Raw genomic sequence first — 14,908 nt, forward strand, 5'->3', positions numbered from 1 at the left:
CAATATAGACTGACCACAGGGCATTTTACAGCAAAGCTAATCAGTTCAGAAAGCATAGCTGACAGCTTCTGAAACAGCTCCTACTTAGCCATTTCTTTCTGAAGCCCTTCGGTCTGTGTGGTGTAGGTGTTGGCGATGTTGTCAGCCGAGTATAGGCCAATGGGTGTATTATACTGGGCATGCACCACATTGGGCACTGCCTGTTTCTGGGCACCAAAGGGCTGGGCTGACCGGTTGTGGCTGCTGCCGATCCGGCATGGCTCCTGTGGAGGTTATAGCAAAACACAAAGTTAATAAATCATACTCACATACTCATACTTATGAACTGGAAATTGTGTTGTACTGTATTGTATAATATGTATTGTATTGTAATGTAGTGCATATGCTTTTGTCAAAATAGATTTCTCTTTGTGAAATTCGGGCTGCTCTCCCCAGGAGAGTGCATTGCTACAGTGCAATGCCATGCTTTTCTTTTTCTGACTACAAGTGTATTTCTTTTCCTATCAAAGTGGATTTTCCTACAGAATTTTGCCAGGAACAACCCTTTTGTTGCCATAGGTTATTTCACCTGTGTTAAGTGCATGCTGCACATGGGACTGACATTGACTTATCATCTCATATGACTAGCATTTAGACCACCACTTAAGGTCTAGTGGAGGGGAGAAAATACCTGTGAGAATTGAGGGAGGATGTAGGAAAACACAGAGTTAACAAATCACACTCAAGAACAGGACACTGTGGAACATTAAAGGATAATACTCGTACATATGAAAGGGTAGTTAATAAATCATACTCATTCAGGAAACCAGTGGAGGGTTCAGGAAAACACATATTTTCATTTCAGTTTCAATTTCTCTAGGAGGCATCACTGTATTCAGACAAATCCATATATGCTATACCACATCTGCTAGGCAGATGCCTGACACAGCATAACCCAACACACCTGTCAGGCCTTGAGTGCATGCATACCCTCCCCCCCCCTCCCCTCGCCTCTGTGTGTGTGTGTGTGTGTGTGTGTGTGTGTGTGTGTGTGTGGAGGAGGAGGAATTTTGTTTAATGTCCCATCACACATATCGGTGATTGAAGACATTTTGTTAAGTATTTATGAATACATTTGAGCATTATCAGTTAGAAGGGTGGGAGATGTGAATGAATGGAGGGTTGGGGGAAACTAGGCAAATGAGGGTGAAATGAGGGTGAAATTTGAAAAAAAAAAATCTAAATACAATTACAGGAAATTACTTAAAGGACTTTGTAAAAGAGAAGTCGTTAAACTGACAAGCGAAACAGCTGATAATGAATGCAAAAAGTCAAAAACATCAACATTCTCAGTCACTTGTGAAGACACACTTTCATGTACATAAGGCTTCATCAAGCTACTGTCAAAAATAATATGCTTAATTGTCAGGTTACTAAAGCATATGCACTTGACATTAGAACAATACTTGGTCCTTAATGAATTTGATAATAGTCTTAGAGCTAAACTTAGAATTGGTCTGCGAATTGGATCAAACTCTGAGAGAGTCAACTGACGAGGTTTTAGACTTGTATTCAAGCACCTATGAAAGTCTCTTTCTAGTATATTGCTTATTTCCTTGTATGACAATGTGTAATATACTGTTATACTATCTGTATGATTCTTTGCTCCCCTTTTTGCTGCCCTGTCTGCTTGGTTGTTATAAAGGAATCCAGTATGGGATGGTATCCAACAAAAATCAACATTTGCACCCTTCACAAATAGGGAGTGCAATAAATAGGAGGAGTTTGTATTATACTCCATGTTTGGTGTTTACATATACTTACCATGTCAAACTGATGCAAACTAGGCCTATGGTTTGCTCTGTTTGGCCAAATTTCGCGCGGCTAACAGTGAAAAGACGCCCCTCTTAGTCTGGCCCGCTCTTAGCCAATCAAACGCCTCTAACAGCTATAAGCGCTGAATCATTCCGTGGCCATGAATGAAAATGCCCCATGAGAACCACGGCGGAGACGCGGGGACGGACGGGCGGGCATTCGAGTTTGACATGGTAAGTATATGTAAACACCAAACATGGAGTATAATACAAACTCCTCCTTTTGGTGTCATATACTGTACCATGTCAAACTGATGCAGAATTTAAAGCAAATGGAGGAGGGCAACGCCTACTGGTTCGTATGGGGAGCCCTTGAAACTGAGACGGCAGTGTTAGCCGCGACAAAGGAAATCCCCTTGGAACCGTCAGCCCTGGTCATATGGAAATCCCGGAGGTAGAAGTTGATGAAGGGATTCTCCGACCGCCAGAAGGCTGCCTCCAAGACATGCTGCAGTGGTACCGAGTGCTGGAAAGCAGCCGAAGTAGCTATGGCCCGCACTTCGTGTGTTCTGGGATTAAGACAACTGAGATCCTTGTGTGCATGAGAGTAGGCTCTACGAATGACTTGGGAAACCCAGCGGGAAATGGTGCCTGCAGCGATATCTTTCTTGTAATTCTCATTGAGGGAGATGAGAAGGCGCCTCTGAGAAGAACGCCTATGGCGAGACCTATTGCAATAGTATTTGAGGCACCGAACAGGGCAGAGATGCCTATCTTCATCATCTTGTGCCAGAATATCCGACAAAGGTCTGACCCTCAGAGAGGGGGAAGGGACCTCGGGGTCTTGGTTCTTAGCCAGAAACTCTGGAAGGAAACGAAGAGTGATGGAACCATCTCTGTGGAATGCTAGATCTTGTGGCATACCACTAAGACCATGAATCTCACTTCTACGACGGCCCGTGGCCAGCAACAGAAGGAAAGTGGTCTTGAGAGTGAGCAGGTCAAAAGGAATAGTCCCCAATGGCTCAAAGGGCTGTTTTCGAATGAAATCCAGCACCAGGAACAAGTCCCAGAGGGGCACTCTTCTGGGATTCCTAGCTTCCTTCAGAGAGGCGCCCCTAGCCACTTCTCTGAGCAGGAAATCAGCTTCAAAAGCGGGACCACCTAGCTGTTTGATAGTGGTACAAATGGCAGACCTGTACCCTCTCACAGAACTAGCAGACAGGTTGAGAACCGAGGAGCAGTGAGCCAAAAAGTTGACCAGCAGCATGCTCGTAGGGTTAGTAGGGGGAATGTTCTGAGCTGTACACCAACTCAGCCATTTCTTCCATCGAAAGTCATACAAAGTCTCTGTTCCCTCCCTCCTGGCTTTGGAGACTATGGAGAGGAGGTCGGAGGAGGCACCCCCCTTGGTCAGCGCGGCGGACACAGAGGCTGACCGAGGGGTGGAAGACTTCAATGGTGATGCTGACAGATCCGCCCGCACAGCAGCCACGCGTGCAGGTGGAGCATTTGAGGATTGGAGTGAGGAATGCCCGAACGAGGCTGCCTCAGCAGATGAGGTTTGGTTTCCAGTTCCAGTGGTGGAACATGTGTCAGGGACTGAAGGACCGGAAACCAGGGCTGGGCTGGCCATTTCGGCGCAATGAGGATCATCTGCGGGCGTTCCAACCTTGCTTTCCGTATCACCTTGGACACGATTGGAAAGGGAGGAAACGCGTAGGCAATCAGACTGCTCCAGTCTAGAGAGAGAGCGTCCACTGCCCATGCTTCTGGGTCGGCGACTGGAGAGACGTAAGTGGGAAGTCTCTTGCTGAACCTTGTCGCAAAGAGGTCCACCATCGGCCGGAACCACTGTTCCCACACTCCTTGCAGGGTGTCCTTGTCCAGGGTCCACTCTGTGTGTATGACACTCTTGGACCTGCTGAGAGCATCTGCCAAAATGTTGTCTTTCCCGGCTATGTGTCTCGCTGAAAGTGCAATGCCCTTGCTGTGGCACCAACGGAGGAGAGCCTCGGTCCGCAGAGAGAGGTCTGCCGAGTGCGCTCCGCCCCCTTTGTTCACGTAACAAGCGACTGTTGTATTGTCCGTGAACAAGCGAATGGTCTTGCCTTTGGCCTCCGCTATGAAGTGCTGGAGAGCCCTGCGAACTGCCTCCAGTTCCAGAACATTGATGTGGCATAGGCGCTCCTCCGGGGACCAAGTCCCTGCTGCATGGAGTGAGTCCATGTGGGCTCCCCAGCCCATGGAGGAGGCATCTGTGAATAGTGCCACCTGAAGAGTAGGTGGGGCAATAAATACCTAATTTCAAACAATAAATCTTCTCTTTGATTATTCTCAAAAAGGAGCAAACTTTTTAAAACAGATTGAGAATCAACACAAAATAGGATATAATTTACTATCATTGGTATATCAACAAGATGATTTAAAGCCATAAGGATGGCCACCAATTCAGCTGTAAAAATTGAATGTCCCTTACCTAAATAATATGATTCTTCTGTTTTTAGGCCAGGAATGACAAAAGCAGATCTTGCACTACTATCATCCAGGACCAAGCCATCAGTGTAAACTTTTAAATGATAATCAAAATTTTCTTCAAATTCAATTCTGACAGATGCTGCTATTATAAGTGGAAATTCTCCTTTTGTTGTGTCAGAAGCACATATGTTGACGTTTGCTTTTGTTAACTCCCAGGGAGGGACAGCTGGCACCAGAACACGATGTGCCATATCATGTAAATCAATGTCTGAAGAATTAAAAATATCTGACACATATGTGCGAATGGTTTACAGATTTGAATTATTTTGTTCATTTTTTGGAAAATCAAGATCAGACCTGATATTTAATTCCTCAAAATCATCCACTGCTGTACATCTCACAATGTATTTAGCAGAACTTAATTTTCTGATTTCATCTAGTGGTAGAATACCCACAAGCTTATAGGCTTCAGAGGTCTTAGTTTGCGCAGGTACCCCTAAAGCCAGTTTCACAGCTTTACTGTCAATTATTGGCAGCTTCTTCATAAACGTCGGCGGAGCAGAAAAACAAGATTTCTTGACGGTAGGTCAATCTTGATCTTACGAGAGATGTCGCTAAATGTAAAAGAATTTTGGGGTCTTGTCCCCAAGGAGAGTGACTTACAATTTTTAAGAAATTTAAACTTTAACTGCTTTAGTCACTATTGAATCAATGTGTTTCTTCCAGTTTAGTTTTGAAGTAAATAGGATCCCAAGAAATTTTATTTCCGACTTGAAAAATATTTCATGTCCTCCCCCCAAAAATCGTGGTAGTTTGCTGGGATTATAACCATTATTAAGGAGGATCAAATGTGTTTTTTCTACAGAAAACTCAAAACCATTAGAGTGCATATAGCTACTCTGTCTATCGAGTTCACCCTGAAAATGTTTCTGTACATAATTGATGTAATGAAGGCTTGTCCTTTTCCTCAAGGATGTCTGAATCCATACAGCAATACCATCAGCATATTGAGCCAGCTTGGTAGATGATGAAAAACGTGTGTAAATCATAAAGCATAATGTTGAACAACAATGGAACCCTGTGGGATTCCCATATTTATAGGCCTAGAGGTTGATAAACTTACTCCCACTTTTGCCACTATGTATCTCCCACTCAAAAAGGATTTAACATAGTCATAAACATGACCTGACAGACCAATTTGTTTCTGCTTAAATAACAGTCTGCTATGCCATACTCAGTCATAAGCTTTAGTAAGATCAAAGAAGGATGCAAAGATACATTTTCGCTTAGAAAACTATCTTTTAATTTGGGTAGTGAGATAGGACAGATGATCAGTTGTAGATCTTCCTTTCCGGAATCCAGTTTGAGCTGACGGAATTATGTTATTTTTGTCACAGTAATGTACCATTCTAATATTTACAATTTTCTCCATGTCTTTTCCAACATGGGAGGTAACCAAAATAGGTCTATATCTCGAAGCTTCTGTTTGAGGTTTACTCTGTTTTAATACAGGAGTTACAATGGAAGTTTTCCATACCTCAGGGATTTGTCCACATTCCCAGCACTTTTGAAATAATGTATGTAATATAATTATCCAGTTTTCTGGCAAATGGTTTAACATGGTGTAAGATACTACATCCTTACCAACTGACACATTTTTGTTACTCAACAAATGAATAGTGTTCTTTACCTCCTGTAAAGTTATTGCAGAGTTGATTGTATTATCATTTTGTTGGGTAAGATCTGTATATTTATCACTGATTTCTTTTTCCTCTCTTAATGTCTTTTGTTTATTTGACAAAGTGAGTGTGTTTGTGTGTGTGTGTGTGTGTGTGTATGTGTGTGTGTGTGTGTGTGTGTGTGTGTGTGTGTGTGTGTGTGTGTGTGTGTGTGTGTGTGTGTACCTATCAAAGTGGATTTCTTCTTTTGAATTTTGCCAGAGGACAACACTTTTGTTATCATGGGTTCTTTCTCAGTGTGCCAAGCGCTTGTTGCTTGCGGAACTTCAGTTTACCATCTCATCTGAATGACTAGACACTCAGTTTGAATTTCCAGTCAAACTTAGGAGAAAAGGCAGGAGCGGGAATCAAACCCAGACCCTCACTGACACTGTATTGGTAGATAAGCATCTCAACCATTCTGCCACCTTCCTTCCACATAGGAAACAACAGTTATTTAAAGTATACTGATGAATAGGGAGTTTGGGAAGTCATAGGTAAACACATAAAAGGGACAGTTAATAAATTATACTCAGGAATTGGAAATTGGGGATGTTATTGGAAAACACATCAGTAAGGACAGTTTTAAAAATCATACTAATGAACAGGAAATGGGGAGATTACAGGAAAACACATAAGAAAGTTAGTTAATAAATGATACTCATGAATAAGAAATTGGGGGTGGTGGATGGGGGTGGGGGTTACTTGAAAACAAATAAGAAAGGGTAGTAAAAACAACAACCATACTTAAGAATAGGACATTGAGGGAGGTTGTAGGAAAAAAACAAGGATAGTTAATAAATCATACTCATGAAAAGGAAATTATTTTTAACACAATAAAACCTCTAATTTCTCTTTAAAACATGTAAGTGTGTAGTTAATAAATCATACCTACAAATTGGAAATTACTTTTTAACACCATAAAACCTCAAAATTATCCTTAATAAAATGTATTGATTTATAAAGTGACTAAAGCACTTGAAATTACAATATAAAAACAGACATCTTAAAATTTCAGTGAAAGTGTACAAGTATGTGTCTGGGGATGGGGTGGGTGTAGGCATGAGGATGAGTTTGTAAGCAGTACAAATAGCTCAGAGAAAAGGTGGAAGGGGTGGTTTTAATGTGTGTGTGTGTGTGTGTTTGTAGACAGATAGATACACACACATATACATATATGCATATAACATAGAAAGAGAGAGGGTTGTGGGGTGTGTGAGGGGGCGAGGGGGGAGGAAGTTGACTGAAAGGCACGATGAACCAGCTGCTAGACTGATGATGTGAATGGGTGTGGCCAGTGGCAACTGCAATATCACAACCAAATGCCTCTGACACAAACCCCAAAGGAGAAGCAGAATGGAATGAGAGAAGATGAGCACAGATGCTATGGAATCTGGATTTAATGAGAAAGAAAAGGAAATAACTGGGAAGTGAATAAACATTGAAGAGGAAAGCAAGAAAGAGGGGGTAGGATTGAGACAGAGAGGAAGTATGAGCAGGAAGGGAGAGGGGGGGGGGGGGAGAGGAACTGAGACAGAGAGACAAAATAAGTCAGAGAGAAAAAGTCAATAACAGAGTCAGTCACAGTAGAAAGAATGACTAAACATCTATTATACAGAACTGAGGGAGAACTCCCCTGAGGAGGATGAGACAGCTTTAAACAGAGCTAATCTGATGCCAAACAAATTCAGTGATTGGACCTAGATAAAAAGACTGACCCCATTCCCCTTTTGACTGGGTGTGACCAAGACCAGGATTTATTAGATGTTACAGCCATTGTGGTGATCAAGCCTGCGAATAGCATGGTTTTAATTAGGCCTCCCTATCACCAAGGACATGCTGCAGCAGCAAATCCAAGCAGCTCTCCAAGAAATTCCTGCATCGACTGATGTAGAAGAGGTATGGAACACCTTTAGAGATGCTGTGTATACAGAGGCAGCTGACACACTCGGCTTTGTACAGAGGAGCCACAAAGACTAGTTTGATGAGAACGACTCTGGAATCTCCAAGCTCCTGAACACACTGCATATACAGCATCAGGATCACATTTCCGATAATGACTGCCAGAGGAAGGAGAACTAGTTCTTGCAAACCAAGCAACTCGTACAGAAGAGGCTGCATGAGATGAAGAACACCTGGTGGGAGAGAAAGTCCAAAGAGCTTCAGTCTGCTGCTGATGCCCACGACATGAAGACCTTCCATGATGGTCTCTGAGCTGTGTATGGGCCGAGAGTCACAGGATCAACCCCTGTCGAGCCTTGGACCAGACCATCCTCCTGACAGACAAGAAAGACATCCTTGCCCGCTGGGCAGAGCACTTCAACACCCTCCTCAACGGGGACTTGTCTATATCTGACGAGGCAACTGCAGCCCTCCCACAGCTACCAGTCAATGACTCGCTAGCTGCCCCTCCCACCAAGGCCGAAACCCAGAAGGCCCTGAAGCTGACAACGTCAGGAAAAGCACCAGGAGCAGATGGAATTCAGGCTGACATCTACAAGTATGGAGGCGAGGTGCTGACAGACAAGCTGACCGCCCTGTTCCAGTCTATCTGGAGAGAGGGGAGGTCCCACAGGATTTCAAGGATGCTTCAATTGTCCACATTAACAAATGGAAGGGAGACAAAACATCCTGTGATAACCACAGTGGAATCTCTCTCCTGTGCAGCGCTGGCAAGATCTTTGCCCGCATCATACTGAACAGACTGGTTGACCATGTCTGCAACACAGTCATCCCTGAAGCACAGTATGGCTTCTGCTCAGGTAGGGGAACATGTGACATGGTGTTTGCCGTATGCCAGATGCAAGAAAAGTGCTGTGAGCAGAACAAGGAGCTTCACATGGTCTTTGTAGACCTGACTTAGGCCTTTGACATGGTGAACCACCATGGTCTGTGGGAGATCCTCCTAAAGTTCGGCTGCCCAGAGAGCCTAATCCAGCTGATTGTGTCTTTCCACCATGGCATGCAGGCGAGAGTACAGGAAAATAATATGTCAGATCCGTTCCCTATGGTAAATGGAGTGAAGCAGGGCTGCGTCCTGGCACCCACACTGTTCTCCATTCTCTTCTCTGCCATGCTGATTGATGCCTTCCAAGACTGTGACCGGGGCATCTACATTCAGTTTCGCACAGATGGCAAACTTTTCAACTTGCAGCGACTCCATGCCAGGTCCAGGGTGTTTGAGGCACTGTTGAGAGAGTTCCTCTTCGCTGATGACTGTGTGCTTGCTGCACACACCCATGAAGACATGCAGTTCATTATGGACAGGTTCTCAACCTCCTGCAGGCGCTTTGGACTCACCATCAGCCTCAGCAAGACCGAGTCCATGTACCAACCAGCTAACTCACAGAACATCAGTGCCTCCCCCTCACCTACAATCAAGATTGATGACACAGAGATCAAGTCAGTAGACAAGTTTTGCTACCTGGGCAGCACCCTATGCAGTAATGGAGCCCATGATGCATCAGTGACGCTGCACATCGCCAAGGCCAGCTCCGCCTTTGGCAGACTCAACAACAGGCTGTGGAACAACAAAGGCATCAGGCTCAGCACCAAAATCAAAACCTACAGAGCTGTTGTGCTGACATATTGCCGTCACATTCAACAACTTGAGCAGTTTCACCAGAGATGCAGAGTGGCAAGACAGGGTCTCCAACCTCCAGGTCCTAGAGAGGAGCAGCCTGCCCAGCATCGAAAGCCTGCTGATCCAGTGCTAGCTACGCTGGACAGGACACGTTGTCCACATGACAGACAGCAGGATCCCAAAGATGCTTTTGTATGGCCAGCTGAAGGAAGGCCACCGTGAACTTGGAAGACCCTGCAAGCGCTTCAAGGACACCTTGAAGACAAACCTCAAAGCCTGTGACACAGACATTGCTTCCTGGGAAACTGATGCCCTTGACCGCTCTCACTGGAGGATGCTGTGCTCTAGTGGCATAAGGATGTTTGAAAACAAGAAAACGCTGGCCATTAAGGAGAAAAGTGAGCGAAGGAAGCAGGCCTCAACTTCTGGAGACGTTTTCCCTTGCAACACCTGTGGGAAAAGCTGCGCATCCAGAATTGGCCTCTTCTCCCATATGAGGACACACATCAACAGATAAGCCTGCCTGCCTACTCATCCGTTGGACTGACGGGAGACTCCATCAGCAATTAGGCGGAGAAGGGTTTATTCATATGTGTGTGTGTGTGTGTGTGTGTGTGTCTGTGAGAGAGAGAGAGAGAGTGTGTGTGTGTGTATGCATGCCTGTGCATGCGTGTTTGCATGTGTGTGTGCATGGGCATTTCAGCATGTGTGGAAGAGAGTGCATAATCACTTGCATATGACAGGAGCATGTGTGTACATGTGCCTGTTTGCATGTGTTTGTGTGTGTGTGTGTGTGTGTATGCAAGCGTTTTGTGCATGGGTGTATGATAGTGTGTGTAAAAGTACAAAGTGCGCAATGAACTTGTGCGTGTGTGTGTGTGCGCACGTGCATGTGTGCGTGCGTGCATGTATGTGTGTGTGTTTCTATGCATAAATGTGTAATGGGTGTATGCATTGTGCTAGTGAGTGCATGTGAATGTGCACACACAAATGTTTGTGCTCATGCCTACATATATGTATTTGCATGGAAAGCATGAACATAATAGGTTTTACTTGTTCACCTTTTCCCTGAACTCTTACATATCACTTCAGGACTGAAAACATAAAATGATCTGCATTTCTCCTCATCCATCAGACTGACAGAAATTCCACACATTGGTAATAAACACAAACATACATACAAACACACACACACACACACACACTTTCTCTCACTGTGTTTGCCTAACAAACATATACACATACATACTTTATACAAAAAATCCACAAATGCAACAATCAATAATATTTAATCCTTTGACCCCTTTTGAGGCATGGAGGATATCATGCAACAGCAATAATATTTTACACCAAAATTAAACATAAACATAAATATCAGAAAAAGAATACAAACGATATGAAACAAAACATAAATAATGATAGTTTTTCTTCTGGTATTGAACCTAAGGATAGATGTGGCCACATTGCTCATCCCTCCAAAATGACTTAAGTGTAATGGAATTGTCATGGCTGCATGAAATAAATTACACAGACAGCCTCTTCCAACAAGAAAAATTAAACAATTGTTGGCCTTTTTTTCATTGACGTCACACAGCAACAATCTCTTCTGAATCTTTCTTCAGTAAAACAAGTAACAAGAGAGGCAAGGCCTTCAAGACTCACTTGTGACTGAGAGTAAAACACACAAGCTTTTCATGAATTGAGTATAATTTCAAAATGTAATGTTTAAGATGAGAAAGATCAGTTTAAAGCAAATTAAGTCCCCTAGCATTAATTACAGAGTAATTTCCCTTTTTTACTATCTGCACCAAAACGTTTGCAAAATAAATAAAACTTCCATGCTTAGCAAAAGAAGTTCCTGTTTGAACAAAAAATGATAATAATGACTGCTCTTGTTGTTGGGTCAGAATATCAGATCAAAGTGCCAAGTTTAGAGAATACAAAAAATATAAATATAACAGTAAATGCAGTTTGCATATAATTAGGCTTCATTATTTTTTTTTTTTTGTGCCCATCCCAGAGGTGCAATATTGTTTTAAACAAGATGACTGGAAAGAACTGAATTTCTCCTATTTTTATGCCTAATTTGGTGTCAACTGACAAAGTATTTGCAGAGAAAATGTAAATGTTAAAGTTTACCACGGACACACAGACACACACACACGGACAACCGAACATGGGGTTAAAACATAGACTCACTTTGTTTACACAAGTGAGTCAAAAACTTTTGTTTTATTATTACAAGTTACGTCATAATCATGTCAAACATAATTTACTTCACTGAAATCAGAGTCATTTTGTAAATATTTGTTGTACTTTCAGCATCAATGACCTGAAAGAGATTATTCCTTTGCGTAGTAGCTCAACAATTTCTAGCAATATTTTGAGATTATACAAAAGCATTATATATATATATATATATATATATATATATATATATATATATATATATATATATATATATATACACCTCTGAACATATAGCGACAATGTGATTAACAGTAAAATCATGAACTTTTTTTTTATCTTATCGTTGACAATTGCACAGTCATTATAAGTTCACATATGCATTACATCTGTATATTTTTCACACCTTCTAGTCAAATTACATTTATGTATCAAATCATTTAGACATATAACCTTTAGTCTGTGAGTTGCTGAGATTTTACTTTCTTGAACATGTGCACAGTCACATTCTTCTTCAATGTCCAGCCAATTATAAAGTGGGCTGGCATCACCATATAAAATCATCAAGTGTTTTAAGTGCTTGCATTAAATGTCCAGCAAAAAGGGCATCACAGTATGTTATTCTTATTTTAATAAACATTCTGTATCATCAAACAAATAAACACCGCCATGAGAAGATTCTTCAGAGACTGTGTCAACTGTTCCAAATTGCAGGAATTTAATATTGTGTAACACATTTCTCTACCAAAAACCAAGCATAATTAGTCAACATCAGGAAAGACTCATACATTGTCAGTAGGTTTTTAACAGCAACTGTATTCCCTCCTGACAAATATTTGAAATTAAATGAACTGATTCTTTATCCCAAATTGTTGAAAACTTCAATAGATAAACATGGAATCATGTCTGGCAGCAACAAAAATGCAGACAATCAAATCATGAAATATAATCAATAAAATCTTCAAGTTTAGTTCTGTTTTCTAGTTCACATGTATTTAAAAAGAGAAACATGGATTCAATGTTGCATACACAGTCTGGTGCAATGGGAGACAGGTAAACAGGGCAGGACTCCAGCAGGCAGGCTACTAGTTGGCCAGATGCTGCAAACCCAGGGCACTGACGTCCACCTTGTCAATCCCCAGAAGAAGCAGGTTGTCGGGCATGTGCAGGAAAACCACCTTTGGTTCCGATGTCTGGTCCGGTGCGTTCTTCAGCATGCAGTGGATCTTGCTCCCTGGTGTTGAAGAGACTCTGTCCACATTTGGATTCTGTTTTGTGATGTGAAGCATTCTGCTCCTTAAAGGGGTCAGGTCATCATTTATATACACAGTCTTGTAGTCTGGCGTTGTCTCTAGTTGTTTTCCTTTTGACATGATGAGTGCTTTTGTTTTTGACTTGAGTTTCACAATAACAGGACAACTTGAAGATTAGATTCTGTCAATGGTGTTGCTGTTTCTCTGACTTTTGTTTATGGGTCCCACTCCGTATACAGACTCAATGTCCTCAGGTCTGATGATGCACCCTGCTGCTTGAAAGACATTGATCACTTTCTCTTCAATGTTTCTGTCTGATGTTTCAATGAGGCCTACCTTCTTAACAGTTTTCCGTTTGCTGCAATGGTCTTGTTGGTCAAGTTTATACTGCAGAAACAGATTTTGCTGGTGCAGACGCTTAACACTGTTCATTTTCTTCCATCAACAGAGTAACAATCAAAGACAAACTGTCCTTCAAGGTAACAGTTAGCAAAATCTTCTGAATGGTGGAGGACAGAACTGGAATTTAAAGTTCTGTGACACGTGAAGCAATTTCGTCATAGTTACTGATGTCATTATTTTTCTGGTTCTAATTGCCTTTCCATTTACCTTTCCCTCCTTTCCCACAGTCAAGCTTATTCAGCACATTGTTCTCCAACTCCCCCCCACAAATCAAGACCATCAAAAAGTCTGTCAACAGAAGGTCCTGGGAATGAAAATGTTATAGGGCATGACATTGACTGAGAACTGGACACGGTGGTGTGAAGAGTCAATTGATGTAATAGCAGATACTAAAAATTACTAGAGATGAAACCGAAAAGAAAAAATCAAATCTGAATCCGAAAAGAAAAAATCAAATCACATCAGATTTCGCAGAACAGCACCAAAAATGAAAATTGAAGACATTTGCATCATTACACTAAAACTGATGCACAAACTGACGAATCAGCACAACTATGTCACACGATCTCACTTAATTTTCAGCAGAGAAATTCAAAGACCAAACAGTAACTATCAAGGGCAATCATCCACTCTAACACACACACACACACACACACACAATTTCAGTACAGAAAGTGACTAACCTCTAAATCCACTTCCTTATGTACACTTGCCCCCACACCCACCAGTGGTGTATTGATAACCAAGGAGGAAGCACCACCGCACTCACTTGAGGTGTGTTGATAGCCAAGGAAGTTTTCTGCACAGGCTGTATCTCTTCCCCTGTGGCCGTCTTGATGGTGTTCAGCTCCTGAGGCCGCAGTTCTGATAGTGGCGTGACCTGCGGCTTCCAGATCTTCACTGCTCCTCTGAAACAATAACACAACAGTCGTATTAACAGCCACACAATGGTCATCACTTCAGGATTCCACTCCTTTGAACAACAAAACCCTCACCAAACCAAGACCTAAGCCCTGAACAACAACTTTGAATGGTGGTCTGGGTGTTATTCTTTTGGGTGATAAGATAAATCGAGATCCTGTGTGCAGCATCTACGTAAAAAAACTCACAGCAGCGAAAGGGTTATACCTGGCAAAATTCTATAGAAAGAACACTTTGACAGCAAAACATACTTGCAAGAAGGAAAGAGAAACAAATGGGTGGCGCTAAACACTTAGTGGTGACAACAGTATAATATAATACAGCACAATACAATATGGCGTTAAACTCAAATTCTTTCATCACCTTTGCACCAAGACGTCAATGTAGTTGTCGGCCCGAACAATCTCCTGTTTGGCCTGCTCATGGGTCAGCTGGTCCGTGTTAACACCATTGATGGTCAGAATGGCATCCCCACCCTTCAGCCCGCACTGTTCTGCCACGCTGTTGGGCTGCACCTGTATGCCCATTATGGGAAGATAAAGGAATTGTGTCAATTTATTGCATGCATCTGTT

The 14,908-nt window shown here is 42.4% G+C and overlaps 1 protein-coding gene across 8 annotated transcripts in view; it reads right to left on the reverse strand.

Annotated features, from left to right (window-relative positions):
• Positions 1-14,908, reverse strand: part of LOC143282335 (PDZ and LIM domain protein 3-like) — a 74,155-nt gene that overhangs the window by 21,986 nt on the left and 37,261 nt on the right. For all 8 annotated transcript variants that reach the window (XM_076587959.1, XM_076587982.1, XM_076587945.1 and 5 more), the window contains exons 2-4: positions 14,699-14,850; positions 14,184-14,322; positions 85-263 (exon numbers count right to left, since the gene is read on the reverse strand). In XM_076587959.1, coding sequence (XP_076444074.1) covers positions 85-263; positions 14,184-14,322; positions 14,699-14,850 — 470 coding nt within the window. The remainder of the gene's footprint in view (positions 1-84; positions 264-14,183; positions 14,323-14,698; positions 14,851-14,908) is intronic.

The sequence above is a fragment of the Babylonia areolata genome, chromosome 1, assembly GCF_041734735.1.
Source record: "Babylonia areolata isolate BAREFJ2019XMU chromosome 1, ASM4173473v1, whole genome shotgun sequence".
NCBI classification, from domain to species: Eukaryota; Metazoa; Mollusca; class Gastropoda; order Neogastropoda; family Buccinidae; genus Babylonia; species Babylonia areolata.